Below are 16,158 nucleotides of genomic sequence, written 5' to 3' on the forward strand. Positions count from 1 at the left end.
AGTCCCCTCCAAGGTCTTACATGGTCCTTATGTTCCTTAAATCTGTGATATAAATCTCAGGTAACCAGCTGTAGACAAAAAACTCTTCTGTTTGACTTGACATTAGAGATTGATGATGCTTGACTAGGCAGTAGAAGCCCATCTTCATGGTAATGACAAAGAACAGGGTTCCCAATGGGTATAAGAAATTGAAATTAGAGACTTGATAAACGATAAATTCAAGGCAAGCAAAGTGACGGCAGTATTGCCAAATGGTAGATGATTACAAAAGGGAAAAAAAAAAAACCCAGGACAAAAGAAGTCAAAGATGCTTGAAATTATCAGCAGCAAATGGCAGGCGTGACTTTTGATAATGTAATGAACTGTAATGAACTATTTAATAATGATATACTAGTTAAGGCATTTGTTGCCCTACATGACCTTCTAAAACAGCAGAAGCAATGATACAAACTTTACAGTTGACACTTGATAATACAGTGATACATATGATGATATATTTACCAAGTAGCTTTTCTTCATTAATCTCAAAGATCATGAAAGTTTAAACTACAACATTTTAGATAGAGCTTAAGTAAACAGAGTTCCTGGCAGGTAAGTTTTAAATGCAATAGAATAATTCTTACTGATTAAAAAAAAGTAAATGAGTTAAAAACTCAAAACTATCTGCCTTGACTTACCCAAACGGATCGCCAACCACAAGGAATGCAACATCACTGATATCAGCATCCTTTAAAATATTATCTGCTTCTTGTTCCACTTCTTCTCTATCAGCAAGAATCAATTTTCTTCCGTAAAACTCTTCCTACAGATATAAGTCCAATATCAAGATAAAGAGACAGCAGGTGACCATTCTAACACACACACACACACACACACACACACACACACACAGTTTGTTTGGGACTGATGCATATCTTGGCAACCATCCAAACACAGATCATTCAATACAACTCATCAGTGAGCCAGTACTTTATATCATGTTGCAATTAAACTCTGTCTTTGGGGCTGTCTTAATATCCCAAAGGAGACAGACCTCTAAACATCTGAGGCTTTTAGCATTTTTAATTTATTTCTAAATTTGGTTCCAAAGGCCAAGCAGAACACTATAGGATGAATACGGAATATGTACACACATGAGCCCTACTTCAGAAACATGATGTAATATGGAATAAATATATTAAACAATAAATTTAAACAAACATGGTGGTTTAGCTTTTATTAAATTTTCAGTGGTTAAACATATGGAAACTCAGCTAAAAAAAAAAGGCAGCACCAATGAGAAACAATAGAAAATTAGCTGTTTACAGAACCAGTGAACATTCCAACATAAATGCAGAGGATAGTAATTTAAAAGTATATTCCTTAGTTTCTGCTAAAAAGGCAGAGTTGCAGGAGCAATAACTGAATTCTAAATACGTAGGAAGTTTGCAAACAAACTGCTTTGTGATTTAATTCCCTATAGCTCAACTCTAGAGAACAAATCCAGTAGAGAGTGAGCTAGTAAGCTGGTAGTCATCTGATAGTGGTTACAGGCTGTTACGCAAGATCATGAATCCTTTTTTTTTTTCATTTCATCAGCCAGTACAGAATGAAGAGGGATGAATCTTAAAACTGATTTCCTGAGAAGTAATAAGTAATTCAAATGGAGTAAAACTGGATGCATAGATAAATAATATGGTTTCTTACATACTGAGAACTTTGAGTGAGTTATTAAAAGTTATAAGAATTGCTGTAGTGCAATGGTATCTGGTACTCAATAATATCTGTCAAACAAAGGAGTACATGAATAAATTATTAAGCAGGGCAGGATCCAGCATTGACCATTTTGCTTGAATCCTACCTTCTCTGTAGGTGTTCTGTGAAGTTACACTTTGTGTAGCTATTATCTAGCCTTAAGAATACAGAGACACAGTACAGTGTAGAGGTCAAAAGTGGCAGACCTCGGCTGGGCGCAGTGGCTCTCACCTATAATCCCAGCACTTTGGAGGCCGAGGCAGGTGGATCACCTGAGGTCCGGAGTTCGAGACCAGCCTGGCCAACATGGTGAAATCTCATCTCTACTAAAAATACAAAAATTAGCCAGGCACAATGGCACACGCCTGTAATCCCAGCTTCTCAGGAGGCTGAGACAGGAGAACTGCTTGGATTCCCACTTGACAAATGAAGAAACTGAGGTTCAGAGAAGTTTGGAAATGTGACCATTGACAATTTCTATTTCTGAACACTTTTGTGCCACGTACCATAGCTAAGAACCTATGCTAAGACCTATGCTCAACACCTAAAGTAGGTGGTTTTTACCCTATTTAGAAAAGTCACTAAAGTTAAAGGACTTGTCCAAGGTCACAATAACATGTAACAAAGCAAAGATAAAACTTTATCCAAACTTTCCTCTATGCCATCCCCTGATATGTCATTCTATCAAACTGCTGTTTTGTTATTTGTCTCTCTTTTCTTGATGGTATTAAGTTCCTTCTACTTTTCCTTAATCACTGATTAGAGAGGCACATTTCTATCATTCTGAGCTTAGATATTTTGGTTCTATCCTAAGAGTGAAAAAATGAGGAAAAAAAATTTTTTTAAATGAAAGCTGGTCTTAGGCTGGGTGTGGTCGCTCATGCCTACATAATCCCAGCACTTGAGGAGGCTGAGGCAGGCGGATCGCTAGAGTCCAGGAACCTGTGACCAGCCTGGGCAATATGGCAAAAACCTGTCTCTACAAAAAATACAAAAAAGTTAGCTGGGCATGGTGGCACCCACCTGTAGTCCCAGCTACTCAGGAGGTTGAGGTGGGAGGATACTAGAGCCCAGGAGGTTGAGGCTGCAGTGAGCCATGATGGCACCACTACACCGCAGCCTGGGCAACAGGGCAAGACTTACTTTCTCTCTCTCTCTCCACGTATATGTATATATCAAAGTTGGTCTTTACACACAACTTTTATTTAAATGCATGGCCAATTCAAGTAGCAGTTCTTAATTCCTTCTTCAAATGTTAAAGTAATCTAAGGCCTAAAAATTTTAAGTCAATTTTTTGTTTGGAAGACAGGACAAAGACAATTCTAAAAATCTACTCTCTTCTCCCATAACATATGTATTAATCATTTGATTTACATTCTACTTAAGAGTTTGACAATGAACCTGAAGTTGACCCTTCCCCCAAATTTACTGGGCCCTTATGAGGGCCAACTAAATGTATAATACACTAACAAATATTCTGGTTACTTAGTGTATACTCATATAACTGTATACTCATACATTTGTATATATTAAGTCCAGGCTCACTCAATGTATACAAGTGTATCAGTATAAGCCTTATTGGGAGATAGTCTATTTAAGGTAAGATCTCTCTGGATATGATATAGAAAGGCAATCACCATTCCCTATGGACATACTTCAAAGGGGGAAGCTTTCAGCTTGGTTTCTGAATATATAACCAACTCATTAAGGCCGTGTCAGCACCTCATTAGCACTCAACTCAGAAAGGATTTCTTGACTACCTCATGAAATAAGGGGTTTTGATAACTATCCCCCAAGAGTATAAAATGGCTTTCCTATTTACTGGAGAAAGCCACAAAATTAGACTTGTAAAATAGGACAAAGCACCCTTTCATTTTCCAAGTCACTTGGTTGGTGTATAATTTCCATTCTTCTGCTCCTCAGATCATTAATGAACAAAGGATGCGTTTCAAAGGGTTTAAACAAGCAGACCTGAAAATTCTGTTCAGCTTAGTGTATGAAAATCAGATGTTAGATAGCTTTCTTCCCAGGAGGCTGGGGAACGCTCAGCACCTACCAAGGCTTCCTTCCCTACAGTCAGGACTGAGGTGTAGGCTTCTAGATACACTCGACTGCAGCGTCTAACAGCTTCCAGGCCCTTGACTGTGATGTCCTTGGCATCTCCCAGGCCCAAGCCGATGAGATAAAGCATTTCAAACTTCAGGAGAAGAGAGACTGCAAGACGAAGTGGACAGAAAAACCGTCAGTTACACCAAGGACACCTAAAATCTAGTGATGAACACGAAGGTGACAACCAAAGTAGCACAAGAGAAGCGGCAAGTCACAAGGAGGGGTTTGGGAAGCTTATGTCACGCTTAAGGACTGGGATAAGAGGTTTTAAACAACCCTACCACTTTTACCGCTTGTTACACTAACCCAGGAGCAGCCAATTACCCGCTGACAGAATCGTACCTAGTTCCCTGGCCTTTCCAAATTCCAAACTACCGCCTTTCCGCAGAAGGAACTACCAAAGCGCCGGTTCCGTGCACCGCAAGGACCCACGCCGCCGGCCTCACCTACGGTGCCGCAAAATGCTGGTGCCTTTACTGCACTTTACGACTAGCGGGAGGGGGCCGGGCTAGCCGCTAGTGGGCTGCGGAGACTAGACCCCGGCTCCACGGGTAGAAACCCGTCGGCCGCTGGGGCAGGGCGGCGAAAGGTCAGTCGGCCGAGAGGAGTCCGTGGAGCACCCCTTTCATTGCCTCAGGGAAAGGATCGGGCGTGCTCACGAGCCCCCTAACCCATGGCTTAAACACCCGCTTCCTAAGCCTGGGTAAGTGCAGTAGCTCTTAGCCGGAGAGGAGCCACGTGGGAGGAAGTCTGGAGGGGCCCTGCGTCCTACTCCTCCTCTCCAGAAACTGGGAGGGCAGGAAGGATTTTCCTGATTTGTCCCCGGATTTGCCCGAGTGCACAGATTTTAATCCCCCCTTCTCATCCTCCTGTAATTCAACTAGGTGTCTTCCTGGTGAAGCGTCAGATTGGCAAATCCAGCAGTGAGTGTGCTTCTGATTTGACCTTATGCCTGGAGTGCCCCAAGGATGCTTCGGTCACCCTCAGTATCAGGAATCTCAGATCTTCTTGTACCTAAAGAAGTGACCTTTAATAGCGCTCAGGGAGTTCAGACCTCTCAAGTGTTTCTGCCGGGGGAGTTCTTATAAAGCTGTTGGTTACATGTGATTATGAATAGAGAAGATTTGTTTTGACTGAAAATGCTCTTCCCAAGGTGACCTCATCCAAGTTGAAAAGACAGCTGTCATTTCTTTTCTCAGCAGGCAGTGCTAGTTACTCAGAATTTTCCTGTTGCCTCCCCCACAATGCCGAACTCTGCTTCCTTGAATCTTGGCTTTTTTTCATTCCCAGGTTCCATCCACATTTTTGCACTTCCTATCTATAAACTCTTCGTGGCTGGTTTTATCCCCTCTCATTACGTTGGTCTATTCCTCACACCACATACACGCCCCAAAAAACTCAAAATGGATCGTAGATGTAAATGAAAAACCTAAACCTATACCAGAAGAAAACATAGGAGGAAATATTTGTGACCTTATTTAGGCAAATATTTCTTAGACGAAAAGCATGATGAGAAAAAATTGACAAATTGGACTTCAACAAAGTAAAAATTTATGCTCTTCAGAAGAATGTTGAAGCCACATGCTGTGAAAATATTTACAAAGCATGTATCTGATGAAGGACTTGTGTGGAGAATATATAAGGAGCACTCAAAAAGCAATAATAAAACAGCTCATTGTTTAAAAATGGGCAAAAGATTTGAATAGACACCAAAGAAGATACACAAATAACAAATAATCATTTTAAAAGATCCTAAACAAACAAAAAAAGATCCTAAATATCATTAGATATTAGGGAAATAAAAATTTAAATTACAATGAGCTACCGCTACCCACCTATTAGAATGGCTTAAGTAAAACAAACAAAACCCCCAAAAAACTGGCTGTTCAAAATTTGCAGATTCAAATTTCAGCCTGCTATCCAGACTTTCTCCTCTTGGCTTCTTGTTAACTTTCTGCTGGAAATCTTCACCTAGGTAACCCGGAGTCATATTCAGCACTTCCAACGTTGAATCCATAACCTTCCCCTTCAATTTTGCTTTTCTTTCCATATTAGCTACTTGGATGGAGCGGGGAGTAGGTGAAGACAGTATTGTCATCAACAGATTAACCCCAGCCAGACACTTGGGAGTCACCCCTACATCCAGTCTGTCCTGTCTGCCTGTATATCTCAATGGAAACCATACCCTCTGTCACCATCTTGGTTTTCAGGTCCTCATTTTGTCACTCTTGTAGCTGATCATCATGTCTCCTTCACTCAAGGGAGTCAGAGAGTTATAGTTGGTACACAATCTGAAAATATCACACCCCTTTTAGATCCTTCTGAGACCAAGAGAAAGTCCAGGTTTGTTAACATACCCCACAAGATCATTCATGGTGTGGCCACTGCCTACCTTTTTAGCATCAGCTCTCTCCACTCCATACCATGAGCTATCTCTCCAGCAATACTGAATTGCTTATAGTTCTCTGCCCACAACATGCTGCTTTGTTCCTCTGTGCTGCTGCCTCATCATAGAATATTGTCTCCCATTCTCTCCTGCCTAGATCACTAATACCCATTCTGTAAGACCAAGCTCAGGAAGCCTTCCCAGAGACCCTCACCCCGCTAAGCTAATTTAGGTTTCTCCTCTATTATAGTATTACTCTACATATACTTACTAACCAATTTATGAGATTTTATATTTGTTCATTTGCGTTTCTTCTTCACCAAACTATTGATTTAGTCAATTCAGGGACTGCATCTTATTTGTATTCTCATCTTTAAGGTTTAGCACTATCCCTCGCACATAAGGTATTAAATGTTTGGTGCATAAATCATTATTATCCACTAGTAGCTGAGTTACGTATTTTTCCATCTTTATTAAATACAGGGGTGGTATGTTTTAAATAACTACCAAAAAGTCATAAATGGAATATCAAACATAAATATGCCTGTCTCAGTGCCACTTTAGAAGGTCATTTGTATTGAAAGGCTTGTAACACACAAAACATATAGTTCATATACACGCTATTGAGTAGGTAAACACATTTTCCAACGTGTTGATCATTTGTGTTTTTTATTTTCAGATTTAAAAAAATAATATTTTCAGATAGATTCACAGCGAAAGGACACTGCCAAAAAGGATGATTAAGTAATCCGAAGAAGGTGTGGTTTATCTCCTTTCAGGAAATATATCTGTATTGAAATAAAGTTATTCTGGGTAATCAAGGAAGTGAAACATTGTCTGAAATAACAGTAATAATTTGTTTTTAAGCTTCAAAATTTAGCCAGAGGAACTTAGTTTCACCATGTAGAATTCTTAACAAACAACGCTTTCACCTGCCATTATTTCTCAATAAGAGTGGAAATTTTTTGTACTTTTCTGGAGCTAGACAGATAAAGGGATTATGGTAATCTTTTTTTTTTTTTTTTTTTCCCCTCAGCTCAACAAACATAAGCTGCAAAAGTCTTGCCTATTGGTTTTTGCAGAATTCTTCTGCGGGATTTGACATTTCTCCCTTGCCATTTAAAACGGGTTTCAAATGTGATAATATTTTCCCCAACAATTTATTGTGCAAAATTTCAAACATACAAAAAAGTTGAAACAATGTCACAGTCAACACCCATATAGCCGCCTCCAAGGTTCTAAAGTTGTTAACATTTTGCTGTTTTTGCTTTATCACTTACTTATCCTTTTACCCAGACATCAACCCCTCTTATTTGTTGATGCATTTCCAGGGAAGTTGTAGACATCAATACACATATTACATTTTGCTTGAAACATAAACTCCTCATCTAGGTAATAGATTAACAAAACATACCTGGTCATATAGCTGATTAAATGATATCATTGCTTTACCTAATTTAGGCTGGGTTTTGAAAATTTTGCTGTAAAACAGTTTCAAATTAGTTTTTAACAAATATTGTAGTTTTATAATGATAATGAAAGCAGTTAGAGGACAAATTCGTTTATGTCAGCAAATTTGTAGTCTCATGTCTAGCAGAAGAGAGAGTGATGGTTAAAGAGAAGGGTGATTATAGGACAAAAGAAAAAAGATTTTTAGCCTTTTTTGGCTTCAAGAATAACATGGATAGATTAGACCTGAAGAGTTTTCTACTTTGTATTCTTGCTTTCAGGTCAGATGATGCCAAGTCATCCCTGAGGGTGAACATTTATGCTTTTACTGAAAGATCTTTAAGATATTTTTATAACCTTTGCGAGTAACTCATTTTCACTGGCAAATTCTTCCTTATATTTGAGACCTACAGGCAGTAGTCATAAAATGTGAGAGAGATGCAGATAGTCATAAGAAGTTAATGCTGATGACTTTTCCATTCCATTGTCATAAACACATCATATGCTACTTTTATTTTGAAGTAATAACATAGTCGAGTCACTGCATTACATTATGGACAAGTTATAATTACCCTACATTGAAGAGAAGTCATCCTTCAATTGTCCTGTTTAAGTAGTTTGTCTATTGAAAAGAAGACATCAGGGCGACTGACTAAACTCCATCTGACCTTACTGTGAATAAAGAATATTATTTTACTCTGAAGCTGGCCTTTTAACCTACATGTTCCCAGAGATTGCCTTTGTTAGAGGAAATCTTGATTAATATTTGTAGAACTCAGACTCTGAATTGATTGATAGTCATTATTTTCTAACAATTCACAAATAAGTGATAATTAAAGATAGCATTGCTTTAGGATAAGGACCTGTATTTACTAAGGTTAAAAGATTTGAAGTTACTTTATTGTACACTTGTTTACTTAGAGAAAAAGTCACTTTTTATAAACTCAGTGATTTTAAATACTCATCCACGCATTATATGTTAATCATATGATGTAAAATGCATAAATAGTAAACAAATCTAGAGCTATTTTCTGTGTCTAATGTGGAAATTTTTATTGTCATTCATCCTAGTTTAATAGATTGAATGAGTAACAATATGGACTGTCATAAAGAAGTCACCTAGAGCCCTGCATTTTTGTGTAAAGTAGCTCCCAGAATGTTCCCTTCAGTGCCTGTGTGTATGTGTATGTATGTGTAAACTTTCTGTGTGTTTCTAACCCATTTTTATATATGGCAGTTCCTTCCTGCAAAATCTGTTGCTAAAAAGGTTCAATCAGGGATACATAGTTCATTCTTTTTGCACTTAAAAAAACTACAGTGTCCCTTTAAGTTTTTTTAGGGAAACATAGCTAAACTAGCCAAGATTTGGTGGGAGAAGGGGAGCGGTTTCCCTTTCATTCAAAAGCCAAAACATAAAAAGCGAACTACCAGGCTGTATATTAGCCACACATACATACCCTCACTGTCTACACCACTCCCCTAGTTCTCCAGCCTCACCTCCTCGTCTCTGTCCCCCGGCCCCTACAGATAGCTGTGTGGCTCTGGCTCTACTTCCTTGAAGTCATTGTTCAGAATTCACTTCCTCAGTGAGGGCTATCTTATGTAAAACTTCAACCGACATTTCTAATCACTTTGTCCGCTCATTTGCCCCTGTAGCATTGCTCACTTTCTAAGACAACTGTATAATTTACTTATTTATTATGATGTTTTTTGTCCATATCCTAAGAATATAAGCACCACAAAGGCAGGATTTTTTTGTCCATGTTATGCTCTAATGTGAAACAAACAGCTAGAACAGTGTTTGATGCTCAGTAAATATGTATTGAATGAATGAGTATACATCTACACTTGGTAATAAGTTATAAATAAATTTCTTGAGGAGAAGAACTGAGCAGAGGGGATTTTTTATGATGGTTGAGATCTCACATTTTGGTGTCATTCAGACCATGTTTTAGTCTAGGCTTTCCACTCAGTGGTGTATTCCTTGCATTCCCTTTTTAAACCTCAGTTACTTCTATAAAATAGGGATAATAGTAACATCTTTCATGGGATTATTGTGAAGATAAATAAAAAAATACTTCTAAAGGGCTTAGCATACTTTCAGACAACTAGTAAAGACTCAGAAAACATTGGCAAATATTGATACAGAGTTTGAAATTAATTTTAGAGTTATCTACAGCGTCTGTTAGATTATAATATGAAAGTCAAGTCCACCTAGATTGGTTCTCATTCTTTTCCCCATTCACAAAAGTTCTATGAATCATTTACATAATTCAGTAATTATAGACCAATCCACTAAATAGTTTATTGATTGACAAAAGTCTTCTTAAGCAAACATTATTATTTTAATATTATACTCTGAGGTATTCTATGAGAGAAACTGTCTTCATTTCAATTATTCTGTCACTGAGTTCAACTATAGACTTTTTTGGCACCAAAGAAATGTTGTCTGGCAGTTTGTTAAAACTTAAAGTAGAACTTAAAGGAAATGGAGCCAAATGTAGTTTACAGCTGTATAATCCTAGCACTTTCAGAGGCTGAGGAGGAAGAATCACTTGAGCCCAGGAGTTCGAGACCAGTCTGGCCAACATAGCAAGATTTTGTCTCTACTAAAAATAAAAATAAAAAAGTTAGCTGGGCATGGTGGCATGGACCTGTAGTCCCAGCTGCTCAGAGCTTGAGGCAGGAGGATTGCTTGAGCCCAGGAATTTGAGGTTGCAATGAGCTATGATCACATCACCACACTCTAACCTGGGTGACAGAGTGAAACCCTGTCTCAAAAAAAAAAAAAAAAAAAAAGAAGTGAATGGACTTTTCTTCTTAGTGGTTAAGTAAACAAAATCTGCTAGTTAGCAGAGAAAATGTTCATTTGGGAACTGAATTCTTTTTAAAAAAAATTTTTTTAGATGCCCAACAACAATAAAAAGAATCATTGTGTTTTGTGATACATTCATATAATACAATGCTATACAGCAATCAAAAAGAGTGAATTACTGCTACATGAAACAACCTGGATGAATATCACAGAAATGGGATATAGCTTACATAAAGCAAAGTCCACCAGATTTTAAGTATATAATTTGATGAGTTTTTACATATGTGTATAACCCTGTACCCATTATTCTGATAAAGATATGGAACATTTCTGGCATCCCAGAAGGTTCCCTTTTGTCCTCTCCCAGTAAATGCCCTCCTCTCCCCAAAGTAACCGAACCACTATTTGACTATAAATTGGTTTTGGCTATTCTTATACATGGAACCACATAAGATGTACCCTTTCGCATCTGGCTTCCTTGGCTCTGCTTTACTCGTCCATGTTCTGTGTAGCAGTCGTTCATTCTTTGCTAAATAGAATTCTGTTATTTGAATGTACTACTATTTATCTTTATTTTTGATGGATGTTTAAGTTTCAGTTTAAGGCTAATATGAATAAATCTGCTATGAACATCGTTGTATCTGTCTTTTGTTAGACGTTTAAGTATTCATTTCTGTTGAGTTATGTTACCTAGGAATTCGAATTGCTGGATTATAGGATATATGTTTTCACTTTAACACATTGTGCCAAACAGTTTTCCAAAGTGTTTGTACTATTTACATTCCCACCAGAAATGGATGCAAGTTCCAGTTGCTCTGTATCCTTGCCAACACTTGATGTTGTGAGTCCTTTTAATTTTAGTGGGTGTATAGTGATATATCATTGTGGTTTTAATTTGCGGCTCTGTGGTGGTTAATGGTGTCAATTGCCTCATATGTAATTTTTTTCAGTTATTTTAAATTTTCAGTTATTTAATTTTTCAGTTATTTTCTTTATTCTTCAATATGAATAAAATCAATATCACTTTTTGTATTGGATGAAAGTGCTTTTAAAGTCAGTATTAATTGAAACCTCTTCAAAGTCAATTTATTTATTTTTTAAGACAAAAATATTTCTTCCACCACAGTGATATTTAAATGTGGAATCTATACTTGTAGTTGAGTAAATTCATTTGTGAATAAGATACTTCCTTTAAAGGGGCCTTAATAGATTCACTAATAAATATGTGTGAAATATGTTTTAATGTATAAAAAGCACTTAGTGCCTGAAACATAGTAAGTGCTAAAGTTTTTTTTTTTAAATAATTAAAATATACTTTAAAAATTATATATATTGTTTTGCCTGGAGAGAATATCTGTTGTCAGGACACCCACTTCTCATTCTGCCTCTGCTTCCAGTAACTATGTGGGTTTGGACCATTTTTTGCTATCAGGAACATGAATGCTTTTAGTTAGATGATTTCTAAGTCACCTTGTAGGATTCAGTAGCTTCCTTTGGGGTTAGAATGGAAAGAGCACTAGACCAGTAATTAGCCAATGTAAGCTATTTACACTTGTGGACCTTTGCTTTGTTTCATGACTCAAAACCCCAATAAGAAGTGTCTTTCCCTTCCTCCTCCTTTTCTACCCTTCTTCCTTTAATAGATTTTGATATAAAACTGCAAGCAATACAGTAATTCCTTAAACCTGGAAATTAGCATAACCAATATAAATTTTTTTAAATGTAAGTTGTTACTAAATTTTATACACTAATAAACTGTGTAGACCTTGAGTTATTCTTCACATGACTGTACTTCACTGTAAGTACAGTGATTTTTTTCGTGATAACTAGAAACTTTTTCAACCAAAGTTAAACTGATATCTATATCAAGTTGCAGAATTTTCACAGATTTAATTTTCTCAGAGTGATTTTGGTTTGTATTTCTAAATCCTGGGTAGCCATAGAATATGATTCACCCTAATCTTATTTCCTTACATTTTGCTTTATTTTATTAGGGTCTTTTGTTTGTTTTGCAGTAATATGTTCTATTGTATACTTTTAGTAGCATTGTTTGTTTGTTTTTTTCCAGCAATTTTTACACCTTACTATCAGAGCTCATTACATATTCTGATAAAGGCTTATTGGGCTTGAGACTCAAACTCATACAGATTCTACTTTAATCTTACCTTTGCTTCTGGCTATTGCCTGTCTTCTGGTGTTCACTAAAACTTGATGAAATCCTATTGTATCAAAATATTAGTAGTAGTATTAGTGGTATCAAAAATACTGTTTTCTCCATGCATACCAATTGCAGAAGCAGTGAATAGCAGTGGTTAAAAGCCTGGACTATAATGTCATGGGCTTTAGAGTCAGACTACAGAATTTGAATTTTGGCTTCTCTTACTAGCAATGTGACCTTAAGAAAATTCTTGAACCCTTAGTTATATTGCCTGTAAAATACAGATAATAAAGGCACTTATAGGACCATCATGATGATTAAATGAGGTAATACTACATATAAACAGTGTCTTTGAACAGTGTTTTGCACTTTGTAAGTGTTCAATAAATGTTAGTGATCACTATAAATATTACCTTTAGGGTTTTGTGAAGATTAAATGTGATAAGTAAACTGTATATCAAAAGGCCTGCAATATAGTGCACAATTAACATTAGCTAGTATTACTACCAAAAATATTCTCTAGCTCGCTGGTTTTACAGAATTTCTGTGTGGTCTAGGTAAAATTGCAGTTTAGGACCGTCATCTGTCCCCCTTGACACCAAACAAAAAGTGAATTTGTAATTAGAATATTTAGTACTCAGAAAACATGGACGTCCAGGCTAAAGCTCAAAGCTTTAAAAAATTATTATGTAGCTGAAATGTTATTTGCAATGAAAGGAAACAGAAAGTGGTATTAGTAATTTTAAAGATAATTTTTTTCTTGAATAAGGTGTGATGTTTAGTTCCTAATAATCTTGTCCTGTGACCAATTAAACCCATCAGTAGATTGAAGGTGTTCAGGGCATGGTGATCTGAGACTGAGGCCAGTCACTTTCTTAGACAGAGAAGCTATAAGAAATCCTATGTAGAAATTACTTAGTATCACACTAATTTTGATGTTTGCATCACTTAGATGTTATTTACTTTCCTGTTATCTGTGCTCCTGTCTGGCCTCCCTGCCATCTCACTAATAGAGTTCCTTGCCTTATTCCTAGTCATCAGGACCTGTCTCTCTGCCTTGTTATTTCAAGAGGTTGAACCTTGCTACTGATTTCATTCTGAGAGACTTAAATTCTTGCCTTGGCCCCATCTCCCCATGATTGGGTTCCCTTTTACAAAGCTAGGCTCCCGCAAAGGTAGACACTCACCTATCTGAAATTGCCAGGGTCATCGAGCACTTTTGAACAGGTGTAGGCACAACTTCAAGAGGTACCATTCACATAGATGACATACAGCTGCCCAACTGTACATGGTGGCTCTGTGGCCAGTTGCCTATTTCTCGAACTATGGTTGATCACCTGCTGTGTTCCTGCTTGATGGTCTTCATTAGACAGCACATGCTGAGATTCTTGCCCCAGTGTTTGTGGTCTTCAGTTTTTTTAATTATGTGATCTCACCTGCTTTTTATCTTGCTTCTGGTTAATTTATCTCCAATTTCATGGCCATTCATTGCTCAGTGTATTGCCTCTACCCGGGAATACTTCCCTACTTTATCTCATAGGAATCATCCTTAGAATTCTAGTTCAGAACCTTCTCATCTGTAGTGTTTTCCCACCTCACATAAACTGCAAATTGTTTTCTTATTTTGATTTTCTTTAATAATCTATTGCTATTGTGTGTTTTTCTTAAGTAAGACTATAGATTTTAAGGGCAAGGCCAATGTTTTATCTTTATATTCTCTGTAACTCCTGCATGGTGTTCTGCTCATAATAGATGTTAAATGAGTATTCATAGAATGTCTTGATGAAAGTGCTACTTAACAAAAGGAGGCAAGTCAAGGTGTACTAATGAACTGAGAAAAGAGAGGCTAGAAACAAGGAAAGAGACTTGATAAACTATTGCAGCGATCTGTACCAGAGGTGATAGTAAGTCGTGCGTATTCTCAGTGACAAAAGAAGTTGAGATGTGTTAATAATATATATTAGTGGGGATGACCATGAACATAATTAAATGGGAGAAGGGAAGAAAGGGATTGATTAAAGCCAGAGGATGATGCAAACTGGATCCTACTTCTTACTTTTAGAAGTTTATATCAAATGTCAAGAAAATAAAAGTAAGTTCAAATTTAAATTAACAGTATTCTACATTCAGTTTAATAATGTTTAAAACCGCAAAGAAATGGATCCTAAAAAAACTCTCATTTAGTCTTTGTGGAGCTGTCATAATATTTGATGACTATAAATGTAAATTCCATTTAATGGTGAAATTTCAACAAAACTGAAACGAGCTATGGGATTTTTCTTTCACAACCAGATAGACAAATAGGCAGAGAGAGTTGAGATTATTACTCATTTTTGAAAATCATTTGAAATACTTTTATACTCCCTTCCCAAAAAGGCTTTTGAAAGCTAGAGTTATTTTTGGAGCATCACATTTTGACAGATTTTTGCACATTCTTCAGTGGTCATCACGTGTAGAGATTTAGCTTGATTCCTTGCACAACAAACTTGAAGTCTTACGATACCTAGTTGACCTTAATTGTGCCTTGTTCAGTCCAAAAAAGGCTTACTATCTGTCATGCATAAGGCTCTGTGCTTTTTGTTCCCAGGGTAAAAAGAAACATAAATCACTATTTGTACCACCTAGGGATTATATTCAAAGGAAGAACACAGCACACCTGTGCTCTATAGGAATATCACAATATGTACAGTGATACCTGCTATAATAGAAGTGCAAGCAGTAAGGCAGAAAAGGAGGAAAAGATTAATTAAACTGGATACTGTTCTAATAGCTTGATCTGATCTTATTCTTTATAATATCTAGGTAACACATGGAAGCTATTTCTGGATTCTTGATGATTTAGAAGACTCATCACAAGATCACCAAAGTTTATGTATGTCATGGTTTAGAGAGACTAAATTGGTATAATGTTGTCCAGGAAGCCCAGACATGTTGCAGATAGGACAGCATTGCAGCATTGCAGATGGCCTTCATCCTTACAAACATGCTAACTGGATTTTTCTTAGAATACTCAGAATAGCCGGGCACAGTGGCTTATGCCTGTAATCCCAGCACTTTGGGAGGCCGAGGTGGGCGGATCACAAGGTCAGGAGATCAAGACCATCCTGGCTAACACAATGAAACCCTGTCTCTACTAAAAATACAAAAAATTAGCCGGGTGTGGTGGCAGACGCCTGTAGTCCCAGCTACTCGGGAGGCTGAGGCAGGAGAATGGCGTGAACCCGGGAGGGGGAGCTTGCAGTGAGCCGAGATCGCGCCACTGCACTCCAGCCTGGGTAAGAGTGAGACTCCATCTCAAAAAAAAAAGAATGCCCAGAATACCAGTTGCTTAGCAATGGACTAACACTAGCTGTGTTTATCTGTTTCTGGCATACAAAAGTCTGGCTGCCATTTTGTCCACTTCCATTAGGGTCTAGGAAGAGATGAATAATATGTATTTCTTTCTTTTTTTTTTTTGAGATGGAGTCTAGCTCTGTCACCCAGGCTGGAGTGCAGTGGAGCAATCTC

At 37.3% G+C, this 16,158-nt stretch overlaps 1 protein-coding gene and 1 long non-coding RNA gene across 7 annotated transcripts in view; one reads left to right on the forward strand and one right to left on the reverse strand.

The window, feature by feature from the left end:
- The window catches only part of DPH5 (diphthamide biosynthesis 5), a 42,556-nt gene extending 37,968 nt beyond the window's left edge, over nt 1-4,588 (reverse strand). For 4 of the 6 annotated variants that reach the window (XM_011992550.1, XM_011992549.1, XM_011992546.1 and 1 more), the window contains exons 1-3: nt 4,168-4,301; nt 3,791-3,948; nt 678-802 (exon numbers count right to left, since the gene is read on the reverse strand). In XM_011992550.1, the coding sequence (XP_011847940.1) occupies nt 678-802; nt 3,791-3,925 (260 nt within the window). In that variant the 5' untranslated portion in view covers nt 3,926-3,948; nt 4,168-4,301. Of the gene's footprint in view, nt 1-677; nt 803-3,790; nt 3,949-4,149 lie in introns of all 6 variants that reach the window. The other 2 variants (XM_011992548.1, XM_011992547.1) reach the window with 2 other exon arrangements.
- LOC105548504 overlaps nt 4,331-16,158 on the forward strand; it is a 62,612-nt gene continuing 50,784 nt past the window's right edge. The window contains exon 1 of the long non-coding RNA XR_001007396.1: nt 4,331-4,546. This is a non-coding gene — a long non-coding RNA (uncharacterized LOC105548504). The remainder of the gene's footprint in view (nt 4,547-16,158) is intronic.

The sequence above is a fragment of the Mandrillus leucophaeus genome, unplaced genomic scaffold, assembly GCF_000951045.1.
Source record: "Mandrillus leucophaeus isolate KB7577 unplaced genomic scaffold, Mleu.le_1.0 Scaffold413, whole genome shotgun sequence".
NCBI classification, from domain to species: Eukaryota; Metazoa; Chordata; class Mammalia; order Primates; family Cercopithecidae; genus Mandrillus; species Mandrillus leucophaeus.